We start from the raw sequence: 26,103 nt of genomic DNA on the forward strand, positions 1-26,103 counted from the left end.
ACGATGATATGATTGGATGCCGCTGACCAATGAGGCTGATTGGTTTATATGATGATGGAGGGGCGTGGAAGTATCGGGAGTAGAGCAGGGCAATTCACCGCTGAACATTTGGCGGCGGTCCTGCTAGCGGTCAGACTATTTACCGCTCACTGACATTTTATATACTTGTAGTGATGGTCCGAAAGTGAGGACTAAATGTATAGATCCCTGATGAATCTCCTTTATCAGAGAAGAAACGCGTAGGGTCATAAATTAGCTAATGGTGTAGCACCCACACACAGGTAGTCTGAATAGAGACGAAGCCAGTGGTTTTCTACTGTTAGAAGGGTAGAATCAGGCAGGAGCAGGCAAGATTCAGAGTTCCAATCACAGACAGTGTCAGAGCTCAGAATACCTCCTCTTGCCTGATCCTGCCATACACATCCCTCATGATGGTACAGATTCTAACTAGCATATGAGGCACCAAAATTAACAGCACTTATTGCTTGGGAACAGTGGGGGCTAGAGAAAAATTCCAACTGTGCTGAAAACAATGGAGACACACCTATTAAATAATACAGAGACTTCTCTTGGTGGATGTGGTGAAAGTTCCTTACGTCTAATTGCACAGGTACTGTAGATGGATAATACAGGTTATAATCAACAGAGTTATTAAAGAGATTATGTCAACATAACCCAACATTTCATTTTAGCCCTGTGGATGTTAGGTTACGGTTATCTGAGTCAAACAGTATCTTTTCTTGTGAATCAGTGCATCCATTGCAGAGGTGTCTTGGTCAATATGTAAGTGAACTCTTTGGAGCAATGAGGGCATTCCTCCAAATAGGTAAGTGACACTGCCCTTAATGCTGCAAGGAGCTAATTTTTATATTGAGAAAACAGTGATATTTCGACAACAGAGGCATCAATTGACAAGAACTAAAATAATTCATTCAATTTCTTTTAGTTCATATAGTTTATACATGGCATGTACTACATACAAGTTATGCGAGAGTTGTATGTGTAATTTGAGGATGTATTTCTTGTCCAGGTTCCCTACTATTTATACAGAAATTAAATCTTTGACAGATCACAAACGCAACACCTGTAATATTACTTAAATAGGAAGATAATCTGCTCATGAGGTCTTAAAGGGAATGTGCCACCAAAAAATGTTCCACGTGTATAAGTTAAACATGTTTTTGAGGAATTTTTTTTTTTTTTTTTTTTTTTTTTACTTCATTCCCTATGTCATTATCTATCTATCTATTTATCTATCTTTTAATTACTTTTTTTCCCCTGCAATTTGCATCAATCACCTTATTTACATAACATACGAGACAAACAGGAATAGAAGTTAATACCTTTTTAGATAACATAACATACTATCAGTGGTATAACAAGTGTCTTGTGGGCCTGGGTGCAAACTTTGGTGGACCCAATAATCATGTATAGAAAACAGTATAAAAAAAAATTCTACAATCAGAATATAAAAACAGATTAGCTAAAAGTGATATATTTCACTATCTGCAAAATAGGACCGATACCGCACCAAAGTATGGATGATCCAGTGATTAAGGACCCGCGCTCAGGTAAGTGGGTAAAACAACGACTTTATTGAATGATCAAGGCACAACGCGTTTCGGGTGTCACTTCTCCCATCCTCAGGTGCAAAATTCTTAAACCGTCAGGCTGATAGCTATCGGTATGATCAATACATGGGTCTGTGATGTGAATGAGTCAATAACACACAGGAAATTGACTGAAAAACACAGCTGAGAATTGGCACAGTCATCTGAATAGAGTCTTAGCAATGATTTGAAAAATTGCTCCCTATATCTGATGGACATTTCTGTCAGTGTGAATATGGCGCATACAGGTATGCTGCCAGTAATAGAAAATACAGAAGCATATGTATAATAAATGTTACTATCATTTTTTCTTCCTTTTTCTCAATGTAATAATTATTGTTTAAGATATCAGTATTTACACCACACATCACCAACTATCTGAGCAAGTATTTACTGTGAACAATATACTGCATACATTATACATACCAAGTTTTTTTTAGGATGGGGACAAGAATCTGGAACTTTCCATATGCAATTGGAATAATGATAAGAAAGGTAACAACCAGGTGAGCAAAAAACAGGACCACATGCTGCAGGATGAGACCTATAAGAACAAAAAGCACAAACACCTGCTCATGTACAGTTATTTCTCCCTACACAGCACTGCCATTTCTTAATTCATTAACATCTCTAGGACTAGAAGTTACAGTAAGAAAAACTACCTATACAGGTCACCGCAGCTTGGTAACTAGTGTGGCTCATCCAGCTGGCAAGAGCTGGTGGAGATGGATGAAGAGAGCGGGGCTTTAGAAAGACCTGAGAGACCTGACCAGCACACAAAGACTGCAGCGCCCATCTAGAAAAATGACAAATGTAAAGTAAATAAGAGGACGGACAATAGTGCACATGTAATAGGTAGAAGATACAGGCCTACCCAGGGAATGAACAAGTACAGTATTCACATCAGAGATATACTCATAGTACAGAACTCAAAGAGGTTTTTCACTTGTAATATAAGATCACTAGAAAAATATAAGTCATCACCTGCCAAATGAAAAGTTTAGCCATATACTTATGGAAACTAATAAACCAGTAAGAATCTGCAGTATGTGTACCTCAGGGGGTACACCCTGCAGTCTCAGGGGGTACACCCTGCAGTCTCTGGGGGTACACAACATGGCTAAGAACCTCTGTTCTATATTATACTCTGTAGTGCATGGAGGTCCCCCTGTCCAGAATGGACACCAATGCATGGTCACCATACTTAATTTAGAAGCACAATGAATGTCTTACTGGCACCCTGGGAGTGAATGGTGAATTCTGATCATCAGTCACCACTCTGCCACTGAGAGCTGATGTCATGGCAGGCCCTAAGACAGAGCGCAAGCATGGAGCAGCGTGGTGAGTGATAAATGCAGCAGGTGTCTCTGTCCCGGGCAGGGGGAGGCCTGCATGCAGTGCAGCAAGTAATATAGAGGAACAGTGAGGCCATTACAATACATGTGTGAGCACTGTGGAGGCCATTATGTTTCATGTTTGGACACTGTGGGGGCCATTATGTTACAAGTCAAGGCCAATATGTTAAATGAGGGGGCACTGTGGAGACCGTTTTGTTACACATGGGGGCATTGTAAGGCGTATTACATAATTGTTATAGGTCATTAATAAGAAATTGCTATGTTGGGGGTACTCGGTTGGAACTTTTTCTCACTATGAGGTACTTCACTGGAAGGGTTGAGAAACACTGTTTAGAGTACTGACAGACCTATTCTACTAGTTATGTAGTTGTGTTATTTAGTTGCCTTGAATTACAAGAAAGAAGCTGCAATGGCTGCCATTTGGGTCAGCTTTTCAAGATATGACCAAGACCTGATGAATAAAGTTTTAACATCTTGACAGAGGAATAACACTGGATCTTAATCTGAAGTGAATGGGACTAATGGTCATTTCCCCCACCAAATCATCGTACCTGTGTTTGACTAGCGATCGTAGCAGCATTGATATTGTCACAGCACAGGACAGCACCAGGGCAGCAATGTAACATACTGTACATAGAAAAAGGCAAAAATGTTATATATACTCATTGTGAACAACATTGTTTGCAATTCTCTACATGACTAAAGGCAATGTTTCCTAGCGCATCGACTGATCAGGATATGTTTTCCACATGGCCGCTCAGGACTAATTATTTGCACGGGGTTATTAACAAACCAAGCATGATGCACAAGGGTGTCAGCTTTTTTGTGCTTGCAAAATTCACAATTCTACCAAGCACAAGATGACAGTTTGCCAGAGGAGTGTACATGCTGCAAATCTCACTTGAAAAACACTGTCACTTCACAGCCAAAGTATTAAAATATGGAAATGTCTTTATATGGTTTTGACCCTAAATCCACTATGGTCGTGTCCAGGAGGCCTTAAACATACTACCTCTTACCCTATCTGGCCTGATCATCATTGCAAACAATAAGAATGTACTTCTGAATTACATTGTCTCTTACCTTCCACTGCCCAAATGTAGTACACAATATAGTCCAATGCTTTTTTCTTATCTTCATCAATAATCACTCCAAAGCCAGCTAACATCAGCATAAATTCGGCATCAATAGCACTGCGGATCTTTTGCACTGTTGGAAGAAATCCTACCAGAAGAAGGAGGGCTATCTGTGGGTTGCAAAGATAAAATGTGAGTTACATAGGTTTCCCATCCATGACCAACACAATATCCAGATATTTCACTAATTTATACCTGATAAGCAGATAATACAGATACAGTCATTGCCAATATGGATCTTTGCGGCAAGCGAAAACCTGTTGGAAAAGAACAGCTATAGTGAAGTAGAGCGTGTGCAAAAAGCTTGACCTCCATGATCATGTCCACGGCTCTGACTTGCATCTCTACAGTGTCAGTATCATAAGACAGTGTTGGGGAGATAAGATACTTTACCTGTATCGGAAGAACAAAGATAGGAGCAGAGATTAAGTGACATCTGTGAGCCGATACTGGCTGAGTCTTTGCTGTAAAACACAGAAGGAAATGTTACATTTGGTAGTGATAGTCACGCTTACTTCTCATGTAAATAGGAAAGGCACTAATAATGGCCTTCAGGATCATGTACTATGACTTAGCTTATGGTTTAGCCAGAGCCATGGCACTATGGACATAAGCCAACACAAAGTTTCCACTCCTCTTTTAACCCCCAGAGAGACTGGCATATAAGGCATAATAAATAAGCCCCATTATATCTACCCAAAATGTCTTCTAAAATTCAACTTTATGCTTGGGGGCTTCACGTGGTGTAAACGTCGTGGGAAAAAATTTTACAGTCACTATGTAGTGGATGGGATTCTGACAAATCCCATCCTCACAGTGTGATAAAATACGTGCAGCAGACACGCTATGCATGCCAAAACCTTTACGGTTTGGAAATCGCAGCATATCAGTTATACCTACGGAAATGCCGGCGGTGATTTCTCTATAGGTATAATTGAAGCAGAAAGTCTGCAGGAGGAAACCTCTGCAAACTTTATGTTAAAAGTGCAGCGGGAAAAAACGTAATGCGTGTTTTTTCCTGCCTAGGGCTAAAGCTCCACATAGCGAGCCACAGCTGAAAAAATCTGCGCAAAAGACAGCGGTGGAAACACATCACGTTTTTTTTCTTCAGCATTTTCACAGAAAGTCTGTAAAGTTTCCACTTTCTGTCTCTGTTGTACCTATATGGAAAATGCCAGCGTTTTCATGGGTGTAATTGACATGCTGCAATCTTTTCCACTGCAGATGTTTTTCTGCAATATGTGGATGGGATAAGGTAGAATCCCATTCACTTTGCAGGTACTTTAAAACGCAGTGTTTTTGTCATCGCCAAAACACTGCATATCCGTAATGTGGGGCCCCTGCCTCAAAGAACTCAAATAGATGGGAAAACAAAAATGGCCAAAATGTGGACACTTAATGGGTATTGCACATATTTGTTGTTTATATTGGACATCATTAGTATGTATACTCAAACATACATGATCCTGTGACTACCCAGCTTTAATAGCAAATGTCAAATGTGCTATTCAATTCAGCTCTCATAGAGCATTCACAAACTGCATAAACAGACAATAGAGGGGCCCGCACATGGAAAAAAAAACTAGAACATTGCAAATAATAGGAAACTCATTGGGGCATACCAGTGTTTAGACCTCTGTCTCCGCCCATGCTCCACTCTCTCAGATATGCCACCTTTATTAGGAGGCACAGGTCTTTTAATAATTGTGGCACATCATGGGAAATCAAGCACTAGAAACGGAAATCAGTTCCAACAAGCAGCTGGAGTCAATTCCAGGTGTCAGGCTATAACGCTGGGTTGACAAAGCGCATTTTTTGCTCAAAAACTAATGCAGTTTATATAAAAATGTTGTTTTATAGTTGTTATATAAAAAGCATTTGTTTTTGTTTTTTTACAAAACACCATGTAAACCCCACTGCTCCCTGCAACACCCCTACTCTGATTTTTTCTGAAAACTTTCTAAGGCCAGGTTCACAAAGGGTTTTTTGGTTAGACCAAAAAAACGGGTAGCTGCGACTAGATGCCGGTGCAGTATTTACAGTGCACCGGCATCCAGTCGCGCACTCCACTCCGGATTAGGCCCAATGAATGGTCTAGTCGGGAGGAAGGAGTGTCTTCAGGCGGATTCGCAAGGCGAATGAAGAATGAGCATGTTGCTTCTTTTTTCCAGGAGCCAGAACAAACGGCTTCCGGGAAAAAAAACTGACCGGCTCCCATTGATTTCAATGCTGTCGAAAAAATGCAGCAGAGACACATTGCATTTTGTGTGCAGTATTTTTCATTGCATTTTCACCAAAAACTGGTATAAGTTATAATGAATCTGTTGGGCTGCAGTGTGTTGTACAATATAGGGCTCATTCACATCAGCGTTGTGCACTCCGTAGTTCAGGTTTCCGTTTCCTGCCTAAAACAGAGGCAGGAGACGGAAACCTGCAGGAGTCTTTCTCACCCATTCATTTGAATGGGTGAGAAAGATGTCCGGCCGTGAGCGGCAGTGAGCGTTTTAGGCTCTCCGCCGCGAAACTGGGTTTTATAATCCGGATACAGAGTCGGACATGCAGTACTCTGTGTCCTGATTAAAAAATCCGGTTTTGCGGCGGAGAGCATAAAACGATAACCGCCGCTCACTGCCGGACCCGGTCTGAGCTTTCCGACTTCTGGCATGCAGAAGACGGAAAGCTCAGAACGGAGAGTAAAACGCAGGTGTGAACCTAGCAATAGCATGCACAATGTAGTGAGCAAGTGTGAGACTAGGCTTGTGGTGCACAAGAAAGCCTGTGTGCTGTAATAATGTGTGCTGTAGAAAACTTTTGTAGGCTAAGGGTCCATTCACACAGAGTAAACTCACGCTTATTTTGGCAAAATACAAGTGTAAAGAATACACATGTAAAAATAAGACTCCCATCAACTTTAATGACATTTTAGGCTGCCTTCACACGGAGCTTACACTCCACTCATTCTGAACGTAAACTCGTAAACAGATCCCATTGACTTAAATGGGTGCCGGCTTACACGTGCTACCAATTGAAATCAATGGGAGGCTTTTTTACCTATTGTGCGTATCACATTGAAAGCAATAGGTAAAAAAGCCTCCCATTGATTTCAATGGGTAGTGCTCGTATTCAAGTCAATGGGATCTGTTTTATGCCGCTCACTCTGAACGAGTTTAATGTTCAGAATAAGCGAAGCATAAACTCCATGTGAAGGCACGTGTATGTTGACGTGTTTTTTTACGTATATTTTGACGTGTTTTTTTTACACGTGTAAAAAAATGTCATTGAAGTCAATGGGAGTTATTTTTACACGTGTATTTTGCCAAAATGAGCGTGCGTTTACTCCGTGTGAATGAACTCTAAGGCCTGACATAGCAGGCCGCAAAAAAAACCCACTGCTTTTCCCAGAAAGTCCGCTAAGGTTTCCTCTGTAGACTTTCTGCTTCAATTATACCTAAAGGGAAAAAACTGCCGATTCCATAGGTATAATTGACATGCTGTGATTTCCTAAAATGCAACAGTTTTGGAAAGTGCAGTATGTCCGCTGGGTGTATCTTTCTGCAATGTGAGGATGGGATTAGCTACAATACATTCACTTTGCAGTGACTGTAAAATTCCACGTTTTTTTAAGTGCTGTGTTTTCTCCATAAACTTATGCAAAATGCAGGAAAATCTGTGGAAAACGTTAGCATTTTATCTGCAGCACTTATTAGCTGACATTCACTACAGGAGGTCTTAGCGTTTGAAAAGTTTTTGTGAGCTACATGAACATAAGCTATAAATGTAACAATTTTCTTATACTGTATGTAAACGGTCGCTTTTGAAGTCTGAATTCTGACATTTCCACTACATGAGCTTCGGGAAGAGAGTGATAAATTACCCCGAATTCATGACGGCTGCTTCAGATCACTACAGATCACTAACGCTGCAAATCTGAAACCTTTGTCAGCAGTTTAGCAGCCAACAAATCTGACAACAAAACAAATTCACATACTCGCACAATAAGTATTTTCTAGTGAATTTCTTGTACAATAACAGACCTGGTTTTGGATTTCTTGCGCCTCAGAAGACTTTTCAGGTATCTGAGGTAATAATTTCTTTCAGGCAACTAACAACAAAAGAAAACTAAAATAAATGATAATGCACAATACAAAGTACGCCAATGTGACACCAGAAAATCTGTGAAATCAAGTTTTTAGGTTAGGCATATTTTTAAAGAGCTTTTGGTGAAGTTTCTTTAGATTTTACATCTAAATAGTTATATTTATTAAAAACAATCCTAAATTCTAGCCATTAAGCCCAATAATAGACTGACCCCCTTATGTCCAAGATTTCTTTGCAGCAGTCACCTTATTCGCACAGGCCAAATTACAATGACAGGTGTTATCTATATGCAGAAGGACCACCATACACAAAGATTATAGATTATGTCGGCAGATTATCTACTCCCTTTCAATCCACAATGGCCTGTGCACAAGTCATAGAGTATATCTAGAAAACTCTGCCCAAGGCAAGATGCACACGACCATATGCTAGCCACCAATTGTGATTGAACAACATGTACCAGCACATGGGCGGCACAGGGATGTCATCGGTAGTCTGCAAGGCTAAGGACCCACGTTGCAGAAAAGCTGCCTTTTTAGTTTCAGATTTTGCTGTAGTTTTTTGTGCCAAAGTCAGAAGCATATTTAACACAAGGGAGAGGTACTGTATAAATACTTCCTTTATATTCCCCATTCCTTTTCAAGCCACTCTTGATTTTGGCTCAAAAAAACCACTACAAAATCCTATTGATATTATAAATGTGAAAGTTTGTGAGTGTGGATGTTTGTTCCTCAATCACAGTCAAATGGCTGAACGGATTTAGGTGACATTTCATACATACCTAGATATTCACTAGGAAGGAGCAATAGGGTACTTCTTAGGTCCCACACTCACCCGGTATCCCGACCGTGACTGGCGAACGTTCTCTCTGCCTCCGCTGTAGGACCTGAGATGATGTCATCGCAGGTCTTTCAGCTGGGCTGTGATTGCTTGCCTGCAGTCTGGGGGCAGGCCGGAGCGGAATCCGAGAGGCCTGATAGGTTTGTGCCATTGCGTGGGCGGCAACAGTCACCAAGATCGTGCCGGAGAAAATAGCGGCTTCTCCCAGGTGCGGAGCGACAACGCCAAGCCGGCTGGCAGCGTGGAGCCCACAGAAGTTCTCGCCGCATCAGAACACAATCGCCAGACGTACCTCCGCAGCACCGCTTCACTGACTACATCGTCCCTGCAAATGAAGCACAGCCAAGCCTACCACGTCGCATTGCCAAGACGCCCTGTAGCGGCCTCCAGGTAGGGCTTTCTGTCTGCGAGGATTAGGGCCTTTCACAGTGCATGGGGGGTGGGGGAGGGAAGAGGGATGTTGGGGCTCCGTGGATGAACAGGGTTGTTGTTGGGGGGGGGGGGGAGGGAAAAGGGATGTTGGGGCTCCGGGGATGAACAGGGTTGTTGGTGGGGGGGGGGAGGGAAAAGGGATGTTGGGGCTCCGGGGATGCAGAGGGTTGCTGGGGGGGGGGGGAAGGGGGAAAGGGATGTTGGAGGTCCAGCAGGGAAAGGGGAGCCAGGTATTCAGGGAAGGCCACGCAGGGAACTCTGGTAGGGATGCAGCGGGTGGTGCTTTGCATATCTTCAACCCGCGGGGCCATTGTCGCGAACCGCGGAGAGGGGTCAGTGGAGCGTTCCGTCAGGACTGGCGGCAAATGGCGGGGGAGACAAATGGGGGTGCGTTGAAGACAGTAGCCCCGGCCGTGCGCAGGAAGTGGGTTAGGCAGGGGGTCAGGGGGTGGTGGACGAAGTTGTGGGTACTGCTAGTCTGCAACAAAAATGCAGCTTGTCTACAATGTGGGGCCTTAAACCTCAGTAAACATTTCTAGACTATTGTTTCTATAGTTCATGCAGCTGCTGTAAGGCATATCTCTCTATGATTTTAACAGTAACTTAGACTAGGTGGCATAAACATGCACAAAAATAGAATAGCAAATCTTCCTTCACAAAGTAAAAGCAGGTTAGAAAAAGTTATATGGGATTTCCAGCACATCCCATTCTCAAATTATGGAAAAATATGTGCAGTGGACATGCTGCAATTTCCAAAGCCGCCACGTCAGTTTCCCTATAGGTATAATGGAAACAGAAAGTCCGCTGACTGTGAAAATCACTGCAGGAAACACCACAATGCGTTGCCACCACAGTTTTTCCCACAACTCTTTTTTGTTGCGGTCTGTTATGAGAGACTTAGCCTTAGCTAAATAAAAAAAAAGGTAATGCATAGATAATTCTTGTTTTTTGGCTGCTGCATGCTATTTCTATTCATTCATTAATAGATTTGGTACTTTTAGCTATACTGTGACATCTATCTATCTATCTATCTTCTTGCAAACAGTAATTCAGAGCAGCACTGTGTAGTTTCCCTTTATGGGTTTGAGTGAAGGCCTCAGGATCAAGCCACATAATCCCATACAAATAAAACAAACAAACAAACAACTTTAAATTAAAAGACAGATGATTTATTCCAAAAAGCAATGTTTCGGTCCTCAAAGTGGACCAAATATATGGAGGAAGTGTGGAAGTGTGAAACGCCTGTTGCCTATACAGTTTGTGTCAACGGAATATTATCGCAGCACAACGTTTGTCCTGCAATGAGCTACAAACATTTATCAATAATCAAGTTAGTGATACAAACAGATATGTAGCAATAATAAAATGTATAAAACACTTCAAGGGCATATTGTACAAAATAAAGTGTTCACTGATCAGCCTAGGACACAACAGAATCAATCACTGATCAGACTAGGACACAACAGAACCAAACAGTATTACCCTCGATTTACATGACCAAGTTTTACCTGTTTCACCTGTCAGTGTGTTCAGGCTTGAACTTCAGTTATCTACGATGCAAGAAGTCCCTGCCTACCAGCAATATACTGCCCCTACTGTAATCAATACAGGACAGTGCGTCCCTGGAAGGCGGGGCTTGTAATAACATAGATAACTATGATGCTAGGAGTCCTGCTCCCGGCATGAAGTTCAGGCCAATAAATCCGGCAAATTTACGGGCCAAGTTTGATCTCATGTCACAGTTTCCACATCTAAATCACCAGGAAGTTCAAGCAGGACGCTTCTTTTTTCGTCTATTTACCTAACTATATCTAATTATATCTAACTTTATCTAATCTTATCTTATCTCTCTACTTAATCTGTTAATCCTTTTTTCTTTTCTTTTTTTTTCAAGATAGATAAAGCTTGTTCATTATGTGAATATAGAGGCATACTCATATACATTCATACTGTTACAAAAAGTTGGACTACGAAGGTTCGGAACAATTGAAGCAGTAATTGATAGGCATTTTTCTGCAGTTTGTGTCTGGAATATATATGTGTGTCATTGCTAAGTTACATTGTATTGGGTTAGCCACCAGTGATTCTGACACAGGTAACCATGTGTGATCCAGACTTGTGTATCCTAATACAGTTTTTGTTGAATTAAAAAGGGTGTCTTTCAGCTACTTAGCCCCTGTTCTGTTTACATTCAGTCTACCTTAACACAAACCCCCCAAAACTTGTTTCTTACAGCAGTTCTGTAGAATATTTAGTCAGAAGCATGTTAGTTTTTTCACGCCTGCATAATTGTTTCTGTCTGTTCTAATCAGTACCAGATCCATCATATAACAATAGTAGGTGATACAGTACCAGATCCATCAGACAACAATGGTAGATGATACAGAACTAGATCCAACATACAACAATGGTAGATGATACAGTACCAAATCCATCATACAACAATAGTAGATGATACAGAACTAGATCCATCATATAACAATAGTAGGTGATACAGTACCAGATCCATCAGACAACAATCGTAGATGATACGGTACCAGATCCAACATATAACAATGGTAGATGATACAGAACTAGATCCAACATACAACAATGTTAGGTGATACAATACCAGATCCATCATACAACAATGGTAGATGACAGTACCAGATCCATCATACAACAATGGTAGATGATACAGAACTAGATCCAACATACAACAATGGTAGGTGATACAGTTCCAGATCCATCATACAACAATGGTAGATGATACAGTACTAAATCCATCATACAACCATGGTAGATCACACAGTACTAGATCCATCATACAGCAATGGTAGATGATACAGTACCAGATCCATCATACAACAATGGTAGATGATACAGTACCAGATCCATCACACCACATTGGAAGATGATACAGTACAAGATCCATCATACAACAATGGTAGATGATACAGTACCAGATCCATCACACCACATTGGAAGATGATACAGTACAAGATCCATCATACAACAATGGTAGATGATACAGTACCAGATCCATCACACCACATTGGAAGATGATACAGTACAAGATCCATCATACAACAATGGTAGATGATACAGTACCAGATCCATCATACAACAATGGTAGATGATACAGTACAAGATCCATCATACAACAATGGTAGATGATACAGTACCAGATCCATCACACCACACTGGAAGATGATACAGTACCAGATCCGTCATACAACAATGGTAGATGATACAGTACAAGATCCATCACACCACATTGGAAGATGATACAGTATCAGATTCAACATACAACAATGTATAGGACTTGCTGGTCAACTCCATTGACTCATATTAGGTATATTAGTATCTGAAGCAGATTCAGGTAAGACTAATAACTGTGAATAGTGAATCTCTTGTTCACTAAAATTACACATAAGATATTAGTAATTAGTAGTAGTAATTATAAGTATTGGAGTAAATGGGTTTTACAACTTTGAAGATTTTCCTATCTTAACATGTTAGTGGGGGTTGGTGGGATTTCTGGACAGTGGGCATGTTGGTAGGTCTTAGCAAGAGCCAGCATGGCCTCTTGTGGCCAGCAGATGCATTATAATTTATTCCAGAAACGATTGTAAATTATAGCTCAAATCTATGCCAGCTACAGAATCCAAGAGAAAACATATAGTACTGTGCTTTATCACAAAAGCTGTATGCTTATAATATTTCATAAATGTAACTCAATACAATGCTGTACTATAGGACTATGTGTATGCTTGGCTCATGGCTGTACACTTGCAGCCACAGTAAAGAATATGTTCTGTTGTGGTGTGTCCTGGACAGCTATTTTATCCTACCATATTTATTTAAAGGCTTGTATGTATTCGTTACAGATCTGGTACGATACGCCCATACACAGACGGAATCCATGTGAACAAAAAATTGGTATGTTCAGTCAGTTTCGTGCCATATTACTAGACGATGATTGTGCCATGTGGGGCGCCATTCATGGTACACAGGGTGGATGCAGACTGTAAGCTTTTGGGATAGCTTTGTAAATATAGTATATTGTCTGACTAGTTTATTACACATATGATCATATACCAGTAGACATTCATACAATCTATATATCACAGTGATACAAATGTATTTCTGGAGAGTGTGCATTAGTAACATTAGCTGCTATGCTAGTTGCTGTGTCTAAGCTTATGTCTACCCAGCAACACAGGACAGTCATGTGGAAGATGTGCCTGCACTACAGATCATTGCACACACACACACACACACACACACACACACACACACACACACACACACACACACACATTATAAACCTGGTTACATTCATTGCTGCTGAGACTTCAGTCAATTCCAGCAGATGTCTTTATGTAAATGACTTCAGCACTGCTGACCATAATGGCCACGTCTCAATTAGCTGCAATTGAATGACAGTCTATACATCATTGCTCTACTACAAAAAATCCCATGTATAATCCAAATGCATACAAATATTTACATACATAAGTAACAGCGTTATGCCTACCATCAATGCATAATAATGGCTGTATATGGGAAGGTTTTCTGTAAAATACCCTTGGAAAGGACCCATATGTGAAACGCTATTAAAAAACGCTGTGCAAAAATATTGCGCAAGTGCAGTACAGTACATTCTTTTCCAGTGTTTTTCATTCTGTTTTCAGAGTTTTCCTCCACAGGTATAATTGACTTGCTGCAATTTTAAAAAACACAAGCTTGTGGAAACAGCTTTTCTGCTAATGATTTTTTCTGCAATGTTGTGATGGTGATAGTCAGAATCCCATTTGCAGGTAGTATAAAATGCAATGTTTTTTTTGCTGCAGCGTTTTTTTGGATTCAGCCTTGGAGAGCCTTCACACGGAGTTATGCTGCACTAATTCTGAACGTAAAAACACGTTCAGAATGAGCGCGTAAAATTCAGCTCCCATTGACTTGAATGGGAGTCGGCATACGTGCGCTCCCCATTGAAATCAATGGGAGGCTTTTTTGCTTATTGCTTTCAATGTATTACGCGTACATTTTACGCGCTCATTCTGAACGTGTTTTTACGTTCAGAATGAGCATAGCGTAACTCCGTGTGAAGGCTCCCTTACATGTACAATTGCGTTTACCCATGAAAACTTTTAGTAACACTTCCATGGGCTACATTAGTAACAATATATATTAGACATAGCTTGCATATCAAGTTTTTAATGTAACATTTTGGTTGTGAACTTCGCACTAAAATTCCTCAGCAAAGGACAGTATAATATGACGCCTAATGCACAAATGTTATTTTTTTTTATCAGCTGTCACATGGTCATTTTAAGTATCTTGAAAATTTATGTCTGTATTCACATGTCCACTTTTAACGGACCGTGAATAAAGTCTGCCAAAAAATAGGACACTTCCTGTCTTTGTCCAACAGCTTGACCCAATACAAGTGAATGTACAAATGTTCTCTACTCTGAAACCCATCTATGATTTCTTCATTGTAGCAGGGTTATCTTCTCATGCATGTAGTGTCCCTGCCTGATAAATCTGTCCACACTAAGGGTGCATTCAGACTACGTAACGCCGGGCGTGTATGAGAGCCGTACACACCGGCATTACGGCAGACTGCCGAACACTTCCCATTCACTTCAATGGGAGCGCTCGTAAACGCCGCTGTTACGAGCGCTCCCATTGAAGTGAATGGGAAGTGTTCGGCAGTCTGCCGTAATGCCGGCGTGTACGGCTCTCATACACGCCCGGCGTTACGTAGTCTGAATGCACCCTAAGGCTCCACTTAACGTCTGCAGCAAAAAAAGCACTGTGGAAAAAAACTGTGGTGGCCATGCACTGTTTTTTTTTCTGCAGCACTTTTCAGAGAAAGTCCATTGCGGAATTTCTGCTTTCTTTATACCTATAGGGAAACTGACGGTGTTTCTCTAGGTATAATTGACATGCTGTGATTTTTAAAACCGCAACAGTTTTGGAAATCGTAGCTTTTCCACTGAGGGTATTTTTCTGCAGTGTTTGGATTGGATTCTCTAGAAACCCATCCACTTTGTAGTAACTGTAAAATGCTGCTTTTTTTGCCCCACCGTTTACACCACGTGGGGCCCCGACCAAAGGAAATCATGGCTGTGTTTATAAGTCCCAGACCACAGGAAGGAATAGGATTGGCCAGAATCCCATCCACTTTGCAGGTACTGTAAAATGCTGCATTTTTTGCCGTGGTGTTTTCGATATGGCCAAATTGCAGTGTCTATGCTATATGGGACCCTGGCCTTAGTGGCCATTCTTTTACAACTGTTGTGTGCATGTAACCTAAGGAACCATTCAGACATCTGAAAATGAAGAAGTTCTTCTTACCAGCTGCCAGATGGATGGCACTGATCAGCTGTCTATCCCGCACCACAGGTTCTACAGCTGCACAGCCACAGAATCGGTGGTGACATCGAGCAGGATGCTTGTTTTTTCAACATCATGCTCCGATCTCTGTCTCCCATTAAAACAATGGCCGACAGAATCAGGGTGGAATTTGGCCATGATTTTGAGCCAGAATACTTCCAAAAATTAGGGCCAAATTCCACCATGTGAACATACTTGTAGTTTTAAATGAATGCGTAAAAGCTGCAGATTTATAACATGCAGCATACTTTATCAATTGCAGTTTTTTGCAAGCAGACTTCAACTATTATAATGTAAAGGTAAAATCTGCAAATAGATGTGCATCAAAATGTGCAGCAACGTCTGAATATGTATATTTCACATTGTTGCCTGTTACAGTGCTTTACTGATAAATGACCAGCGTAGTCAGTCACAGGCTACAATAGTAATATTGGTATATTTTGCACTGAAAATCCCCTTCAGTGAGACAGATCGGATCAGATCATTTCCTAAGCTGAACTAGTTTTGCTCACAGTGTTCCTTTGTTTCTTCTATTATTCTAAATAAAAAGAAACATAAAACATAAGCATGTTCTTTATTGTCCTGCAGATCATGTGATTTTGGTATTCTCCTGCAGCTAAGTAACAGTCCATACAATACTAATGTAAGATCTCATAGCTAGGTCCTGCCTTTCAATTTGACTAAGCAGGATGTGACTAAATGAAGGCTTTTTCCTATGGCTGTGCAACCTGATGCTACTGACACTGTATTGTTAAGCACTATAATTAAAATCCCAGCCATTTCTACCAAGGCCACAGTACATTGCCAGGACACATCACGGCAGCTAATTGCTAAGAGCAACTGTAACACAGAACCCGCTGTGTTTCCAAGGAGAAAGCCCTGAAAAGCTAAGACCTTGATGCACATAAATGTGAAAAAGGAATAAGCCATGGCAACACAAACACACACGATCACCTCTCCATAAATCTAGACACCTACACAATTCAAATCCGAGTAAATACTTCATACAGCTTGGTTCATACAATTAGAATATAACCACATTTTAAAATATACTAAAAGTCTATGAAGACGTAAGACTATGCTGACACTGTCTATATGCAGTGTTAGACTAGGGTACCCAGGTCTCACCAGTAGCATTCATTTTGGGTATCCATTATACAGCTAAATGCAAATATTCCCTGCCTCCAATTTGCAAATTACTAAAACTGCACTGGCACATGCTTTCACTATTAGCCCTCACCTTGGAGCATTTCTGTCCTGTGGCCCTCTCAGTACCCTGCTCACTCACCCCTGCTATAGACTAGCGACCCCTGAGCTCTGTGACCAAGAAATTGCTGATGGGGGCCGTTCAGAGACAGTACACAGACAGGATCCAGAAGGGAGGAGAGTGGTCGACCTGCCTTTGTGCCTTGATGTCATCTCAACCATCCAATGCATCTATATATAATAAGCTGGATGGTTTGTTAAATATTCTGCCCAGTTTATAATATTAGTCAAATATTCTGCCCAGTTTATAATATTAGTCAAATATTCTGCCCAGTTTATTATATGTGTTCAGTGCTTTACCCAGTATATTATATAGATTTAGAGGTTGTGTGAGATGATCTGTGCTTCCTATGTATATGTAGTGCAGTAAGTGTACTGTGACATGCATTACTCTCGCAGGGGTTGTGGGTTAAATGGCCCACTAGCTCCCCTTTGTCAGGGGTCCACTAGGGGATTCACCTGCTCCGCCAGTCCATGTTGCCTGTATACCAGAAAATTCTCCTGATGTACTGTATACAGGGAATAATAAAACCATAAACCTCAAATGGAAATGATGTTCACATAAAAATAGTAGAAAAATATATTCTATACATATGCTGTACAAATCTCACTGAGATCACTAAGGTTAAGGGAATATTGTCAGTCCTTGAGGAGAGACCACCATATACAGTAGGTGTGTGGAGACTTATTAAGCCTTTAGCACTCAACTTCGCAAGGGACCATGGGAAGAATATGCAAATCTGTCTTCCATGATGTAATTAGGAAGTCAGCTGCTGCCTCAGTGTTGCAAACCAATAGAGGGCGCTCACTGGAATGTGCAAGCAGCAGCTGACTTCCTAATTACATCATGGAAGACAGATTTGCATATTCTTCCCATGAGATCACTAAGACAGTAGCAGAAATTTCTGCAACAAATCACATTCTGTGAATATTCTCTTAGTCTAACTCCCCTCTTCTATGCCTAATCCCACAATGTCCCACATTTTGTATTTTTGTTGGGATTGATATCTGTCCATATTCCATCATTAAGGCAGGGGTGCGACATGACGTAAACCTCTCAGTGCTTGACATCACTGATGCTGCACTCGTAAGACATTTGGTGGCCAGATCCACCTCAAAAACTTCAGAAGATGACACAATTTCCTTATGGCCCAATGGAGGTTTAAATAAAAGCAAACAGATTGTTCCTAAGGCCAGGGATTCATGTGGCGTAGATGCCATGGTAAAAGCTACTGCGTTTATAGTCCCTGCGACTTCTAACGTATCCCATCCACACATTGCAGAAAAATACGCGCAGCCGAAATGCTGCAATTTCCAAAAACGCTGTAATTTTGGGAACTGCAGCATGTCAATTATCCCTAAAATTATGGCGGTTTTCCCATAGTTATAGTTGGTGCATAAAGTCTTTCTGTATTTTTTTTTTCTTTTTCTGCTTCTCCTTCTTCTCCTTTATCTTTCCTTCCCTCCCCTGTGCTTTTGTAATTGATACTGTTATTTTGGAATTCGATTTCCATTGCCATATTCTGTTTCATGTTCTGCGGACATGATTCGTGCGGGCAGCGCACGGCGAGCACACAGACCCATTATAGTCTATGGGTTCCTATACAGCACAGTGCTTGCAATTGCGTTTGTATTCTGTTCGAAGGGGGGGGGGGGGGGGGCTCTCCCCATACGGAATACAAAAGCAGACGTGAACAGGGCATCATATAGTCAGGTGTATTTCCCATACAAAATCGTATCCAGTGACCAGGTCTCATAGTTATCAACAAAGCTGTAAGACTACTATCCCATATTGTAATCATGATGGGAAAGTAGTCCCATGGTGAAGGAGTGACTTACAGCAACATAGATAACTAATGATATCATAAGTAAGGGTCTCCAAACATAGCGCAGTCTGGGAAATACAGCCAATATATGTAGCTTACTTTCCAGGCTGGAAGGTTCTATGTGCGGGGAAACTAAAGCCCATTTACGCAAAGCTATTTTACAAATCTGAGGTGACAGGGAACAGCGCCCTCCTTAACTGGTGTAAAAGACATCTGTAGACTACTTTCAAGATAATTGAATTTCCTGCAATCATCTTTGTAATATTGAAAGGAAATTTAATGTATATTTGGAAGGAAAATCTGGAGGAAGGAGCTGACTTCCTTAAATAGGTTGTAAAATTGTCCCTTCACACAGAGACATTTGCTAGAATCAATGGTCTACATGCCGTGATTAAGACACCTAGAAGGAATCAATTTTGTGCTCTGAATGGTTTTCGCTTTTTATTAATCACTGCACAGAAAAGGCAGCTGCAATTAGCGATCAATTCAGCAATTTCACTAGTCATTTCATCAGACTCATTGTTATGGGAGCTAGACAGCCAGAGAGTGCTCATCTGTTATCCTACTATCTTACTCAAACCAATGGTAGAAAGCAAAAAGTCACAGAATTTATTACAGAAATATATTTCTATTACCACAGTCATTTAATGATATTGCCAAAGTGATATTTTATCCTACTAAAGATATACTCATCATTTATGCAATATTGATCTACCTGCACAAACCATTTGATGGTTTTTAAACCTTGCTCATGATAATTGATTTTAACAATTGATCACACAAAAGGATGAAAATTGACTCAGTATACCGACTAAGAAATGGTTCTACATTTTATAGTGACAACACAAACCTCAAGTCAGACTAGTTTCATACCATGTTTTCACCTATGTCAGAAATAAATAAATAAAAAGTCTCATACAGTTGCCTTAAAATTCTACACATATTGCTGATTTCGGTTTTTTCTGTAAAAAAGGCTACGGGCCAGGTGGCATCCCACACAGGAAAAAACCCTGGCGGTAACGCATTGTGGTTCTTCCAGCAACACTATAGACAGAAAGTCCTCTGTGGACTTTCTTTTTCAGTTATGCTTATGGGGAGAACGCTGGCATTTCTATAGGTATAAACGACATGCTGTGATTTCCAAAATCGCAACAAAAATATGTTGAAAAGACACAAGTTTAGGTGCTTAAAACTGCACAATGAACAGAAATGCCTAACGTCACATGTAACACACAGTGTATTCTAATCTAACTGACTAGGTCACCCTTTTAGTGCTAAATATCATCTTCTCGTTAAGTAATTTTTGAAATAGTGCCTTTGTTAAACAATACAACAAAACCATGCCATTATCAATGCAAAAAAATCCAAGAAGTGGAAAAAATGGCAGCACTCCAACATTTAGAAAAAGTGTGGGTTTATTCCAAGCAGAGCGACATTTCGGTCAGAACCTTTTTCAAGCAAAAAATCCAAGCTAACTCAAGCAGTGTATTCTCCTATAACACTCGCTGACCAGATCACATGTTGTGGTTTAGATGCAAGACCTCACAAAAACAATAGCAGGAGTTATGTAAGCCAAGATAGAGCCCAGACACCTTCACCAGAGCCTGTCATGACGTGAGTTGGACTTACATTTAATCTGGGAATCTGAATTGTCACCAAACAGATAAATATACCAATAATAAATGCACTGCCGCAGAAATGAAAACAAAACCCAGAAATCAAAACACAGACGAGTGAAAACTGGAGTAGTCATAAAGGCATGGGTCAGAATCAGGAGAGAACACTAGAGGCAAAATCAGGAGAAGCAAAATCTAAAAAATAGGTCAATATTCAAAATCCAAGCAGGTACTTCACAGGTAGAAACAAGGAACAAGCCAAAGGTCAATGAGTAAACAAGAACATAGACAATTTGTAGAGCTAACGTACGAAATACAACCAAATTAGTCGGCCCCTGTGTCAGGAGGGCAGAGTTTTATATACAGTCCTATGAAAAAGTTTGGGCACCCCTATTAATCTTAATCATTTTTAGTTCTAAATATTTTGGTGTTTGCAACAGCCATTTCAGTTTGATATATCTAATAACTGATGGACACAGTAATATTTCAGGATTGAAATGAGGTTTATTGTACTAACAGAAAATGCGCAATATGCATTAGACCAAAATTTGACCGGTGCAAAAGTATGGGCACCTCAACAGAAAAGTGACATTAATATTTAGTACATCCTCCTTTTGCAAAGATAACAGCCTCTAGTCGCTTCCTGTAGCTTTTAATCAGTTCCTGGATCCTGGATGAAGGTATTTTGGACCATTTCTTTCTACAAAACAATTCAAGTTCAGTTAAGTTTGATGGTCGCCGAACATGGACAGCCCGCTCTCAAATGATCTAAAAACAAAGATTGTTCAACATAGTTGTTCAGGGGAAGGATACAAAAAGTTGTCTCAGAGATTTAACCTGTCAGTTTCCACTGTGAGGAACATAGTAAGGAAATGGAAGACCACAGGGACAGTTCTTGTTAAGCCCAGAAGTGGCAGGCCAAGAAAAATATCAGAAAGGCAGAGAAGAAGAATGGTGAGAACAGTCAAGGACAATCCACAGACCACCTCCAAAGAGCTGCAGCATCATCTTGCTGCAGATGGTGTCACTGTGCATCGGTCAACTATACAGCGCACTTTGCACAAATAGAAGCTGTATGGGAGAGTGATGAGAAAGAAGCCGTTTCTGCACGTACGCCACAAATAGAGTTGCCTGAGGTATGAAAAAGCACATTTGGACAAGGCAGCTTCATTTTGGAAACAAAAATTGAGTTGTTTGGTTATAAAAAAAGGCGTTATGCATGGCGTCCAAAAAGAAACAGCATTCCAAGAAAAACACATGCTACCCACTGTAAAATTTGGTGGAGGTTCCATCATGCTTTGGGGCTGTGTGGCCAATGCCGGCATCGGGAATCTTGTTAAAGTTGAGGGTCGCATGGATTCCACTCAGTATCAGCAGATTCTTGAGAATAATGTTCAAGAATCAGTGACGAAGTTGAAGTTACGCCGGGGATGGATATTTCAGCAAGACAATGATCCAAAACACCGCTCCAAATCCTCAGGCATTCATGCAGAGGAACAATTACAATGTTCTGGAATGGCCATCCCAGTCCCCAGACCTGAATATCATTGAACATCTGTGGGATGATTTGAAGCGGGCTGTCCATGCTCGGCGACCATCTAACTTAACTGAACTTGAATTGTTTGTCCAAAATACCTTTATCCAGGATCCAGGAACTGATTAAAAGCTACAGGAAGCGACTAGAGGCTGTTATCTTTGCAAAAGGAGGATCTACTAAATATTATGTCACTTTTCTGTTGAGGTGCCCATACTTTTGCACCGGTCAAATTTTGGTTTAATGCATATTGCACATTTTCTGTTAGTACAATAAACCTCATTTCAATCCTGAAATATTACTGTGTCCATCAGTTATTAGATATATCAAACTGAAATGGCTGTTGCAAATACCAAAATATTTAGAACTAAAAATGATTAAGATTAATAGGGGTGCCCAAACTTTTTCATAGGACTGTAGGTCTCCTCAGCTGCTAATTGCAGTTTCAAAAGTTTCCTGAGTTGGTCCAAAGGCTTCGCAGGTCGACATGGTAAAATTAAAGGTGCAGCAGCCAGATAAAGAATCATGACATCACCCTTTTAGTGCAAAATCTAATTTTCTTAAATGTTCTCAATGGCAACACTACGTATGGTTATGGCAGTGCCACCAGTAGCACCAGGGTTGTTGTACTTCCTGAGAATAAAGATGAAGTTTTTCATTTCTTTTCTCACTTATCACAGTCACAGCAGGATATGAGATCTCAGGGCTAGCTCCAGGCTTGTGTGGACCCTTGGATGAAAGAGCCTTAGTGGGCCCCTTTTGAAGCAACTCATGTGCCCCGCAGTAAAAAAAAAAAAAAACATCTGAAATTTGGTGGTTTTTGCTGAGGAAAACCTATTGGAGTGGACTGTAATACAGTCCATTCCATACAAATAGATTGAACCCATTCAGACGTCGGAAAGTAAAGAGGGCATTTGCCTCGGATTCCTCTTTATTTTCTTCCTTCAGTTCACTGTGCAGAGCATTTCATTCCATTGTGGCATTCCACTACTGATTACGCCCAAATGAATGAGCTTCATAAGTGGATAGTCTCAAGACGTGGCCTTTGAATCAGCTGCAAAATCTGTGGCATGATCGAGCAGTGCGCTTTTTTTTTCATTGTCTTGTTTTTAATGGGAGGCAGAATGAGGGAAGAATCTGCCGCTGCTTTGGGGGTGAAATTCACCGCAAAATCAGCTCCAGATTCACTGCATGAACAGAGCCTAATACTGTTAACAGTGTATATTGTAAGAAGGTGACAGGCAGAGTGCTGCAGTCCCGATATATCAGCCCAAGGTTTCTGACCTATGTGTGGTCCAGAGTGGGTCCTAAGTCGGCCTCAGCACAGATGTGGGTCCTGGGCTGATTACTGGGCCATAAAATGCTGCAGAGCCTGCACTTCAGGGTAGATCCTGGGAGCGAGAGGAGGTGCTTGGGTCTGTCCTGTTACACTGAGAATCCCATGAGACTGTATTGCACTCTTTCTTTATTTGTGTGGTTGGTAGTAAGCCACCCATACAGTTAGCACTTATTGTTTAGTTAATACTGAGACGAGCAGGGTTTTGTTTCACATTCTTTTGCCTGGAGTTAAGGCTGTATTTTATTTTGCTTATTTTGTGCCTGAAGTTAAGGTTTATTTATTTTGCTGTTTTTGCTACAGATTTTGTGTCCCTGTTTCTGACTGTTCGGATCTGTAAATTTTCACTGTGACGTTGCTGTGGCATTTGCTCCAAATTACCCAAACAAAAATTGAAACCAATCCTGAGAGGTTTGCCACTACACTTGAGGACAAACTGCAAACTCAATAAAGCCAAGGGCACATAAAAACTGTGCATAAAATACCTCAAGCAGAAACACATTTTGGCTAAGGCGCCACCTAGCAAACCACTGCGGAAAAGTAGTTTTTCACTGGAAGTCCGCAGAATTTTCCTCTGCACACGTTCGGCCTCTATTATACGTAAATGGAAAGCGCTGGTATTTACGTAGGTATAATCGACATGCTGCGTTTTTGCAATTTTTTTTCTGCTATGTGTGAATAGGATTAGCCAGAATCCCATCCACTTTGCAGGTACTGTGATAAATTGGATGAATTTTCTAACTATTAATAGGTCTGGGCCTTTGCATATAGAATTATCCTTCCCTAGACGCAGCGCTACACCAGGCAACCTGCACCGTTACATTGGCTCTCTCTGGAGGTAAATATATAATTTTTTGTGCTTTTACATAATATCAGTAAACATATGTGTCAATAAAATTTTGGGGGAAGTAGATAATAAAAGTCTTATCATATTAGATGATAATGAAGTCAGACGGCAGACAATACAAATCTGCATTTCCTAGAAATGGATGGGCACAGCATGACCAGAGTGCCTGATATTGTAGATGTGTGAGGGATGGGGGGGGAAGATGATGAACTCTCACACAGGGTTTCCTGCTGCATGTCCATGACAACCAGCACGATACCAGAAAACTGCAGGCATCTATCACTACTTGTAAATTGAAAGTGAAAGGAGTAAGCCGGGAACAGAGAGAAACCATTAATGAGGCTAACAAGATTCAACATACAAAATGATTGGGACTAGTAAGGGACTTGTAGTTCACCCAGGAAACACATTTTTCTTGCACATTTTTTGTATTTGTTTTATTAAAAAAATATTAGATATTAAAGGCATGTTTTCAAATGCCATTTTTTGTGTTTTTTTTCATAAATAAATGAGTGAATAGTAAATATCCATGTCAATACATTGTTGTGAAAACACTATCAGGAATAAATGCCGCAGTTTGCCTGAAGGGGAAAATCCAGGGAAATTTGGTGTTTTACAGTAGGAAAATGAGAACAGCACCGCTATCAAAACAGTAACACAGTAGAGGGTTTTACTAACCCACGTTGCAAAAACGCAACCTCTTTTGTTGCAGATTTTGTTGTGTTTTTTGGAGTCAAACCTAGGAAAGGCTACAAAAGAAATAAGAAATATATAGGAAGTTCTTATACTTCTACCTTCTGCTCAATCCACTCCTGGCTTTGACTCAAAGAGCCGCAACAAAATCTGCAACAAAAAAAAGCTGCATTCCTGCAATGTGGGGCCTCAGGTTTTCTGTAAATCTGGCGCATGTTTTGTGCACAGACCTCTCTTACTTCAAAGATGCGCCACATTTACATGTTTCCTCTTCGCCCTACTCATTGGTTTATGCAAAATTAGACAGAAACAAAGGCTGGGGTCACCACAGCCTGACAAATTTACTATAATCATGCCAGTTCTGTACTGGCATAGATTTCAGTGTATGGGAGAACGGCTTACAAAAAACACCAGTCATAATAAATTCCACCCAGTATGTACTGAATACAGTATACAGAGTAGCCTTCACATGAGTATAGCAATCTGCTAGTGTTACCCCAAAGTGCAATAAAGCAACAACCAGAGTTTATATGGATCATGTTTAGCAGATAATATGGCAGATTTATTAAAACTAGCATGTAGCGTGTCACTCTGTGCTGGTGTAAGATGCACTACAGTTATTAAGAGGCCCATGCCTTTTATAGGAAGTCTGTCAGCATTCAATTGGTTATAAACCTAATCACAGTATATCAATTCAATTGACTCTATAGTTTCCAAATATGTCCTTGTTATTTACATTTATATAAATGTGCGTGATTTTAATCGTGCTGTATGTGACTAGCTGCTCAGAAAGCAGCGAAGAACTGCATGAGGAGGGATCATGTGTAAAGAAGGAGGCGTCGAGAACCGGGGAAGGATGATGACACAAGCGGTGCTCAAGGAACATCGAGAAGGCTTCCAGTGCTCCATGCAGGGTAATTAGCATATCAAGAAAAGTGGACTAACTAAAAAATGGTGGCGCCGATCAATGAATAAAAGGCATGCCTGGAATGGTTTTTCTAAAGGCTATTCAGAGATATGCTTATTTAAAAATTGCTATAGCCAATGATAGACTCTTTTTTAATGCCATCTGTACCTACATAAGTCATTTTGCACAGGCGCAGTATCTGACACATATACAGCGC

The 26,103-nt window shown here is 40.7% G+C and overlaps 1 protein-coding gene across 2 annotated transcripts in view; it reads right to left on the reverse strand.

Moving 5' to 3' along the window:
* The window catches only part of STRA6 (signaling receptor and transporter of retinol STRA6), a 55,442-nt gene that overhangs the window by 12,286 nt on the left and 17,053 nt on the right, over window positions 1-26,103 (reverse strand). For both annotated transcript variants that reach the window (XM_075273690.1, XM_075273689.1), the window contains 7 exons: window positions 8,139-8,206; window positions 4,498-4,568; window positions 4,300-4,361; window positions 4,052-4,214; window positions 3,520-3,595; window positions 2,273-2,406; window positions 2,037-2,154 (listed from right to left, as the gene is read on the reverse strand). In XM_075273690.1, the coding sequence (XP_075129791.1) occupies window positions 2,037-2,154; window positions 2,273-2,406; window positions 3,520-3,595; window positions 4,052-4,214; window positions 4,300-4,361; window positions 4,498-4,568; window positions 8,139-8,206 (692 nt within the window). The remainder of the gene's footprint in view (window positions 1-2,036; window positions 2,155-2,272; window positions 2,407-3,519; window positions 3,596-4,051; window positions 4,215-4,299; window positions 4,362-4,497; window positions 4,569-8,138; window positions 8,207-26,103) is intronic.

This window comes from Leptodactylus fuscus, chromosome 5 (assembly GCF_031893055.1).
Source record: "Leptodactylus fuscus isolate aLepFus1 chromosome 5, aLepFus1.hap2, whole genome shotgun sequence".
Lineage (NCBI taxonomy): Eukaryota > Metazoa > Chordata > Amphibia > Anura > Leptodactylidae > Leptodactylus > Leptodactylus fuscus.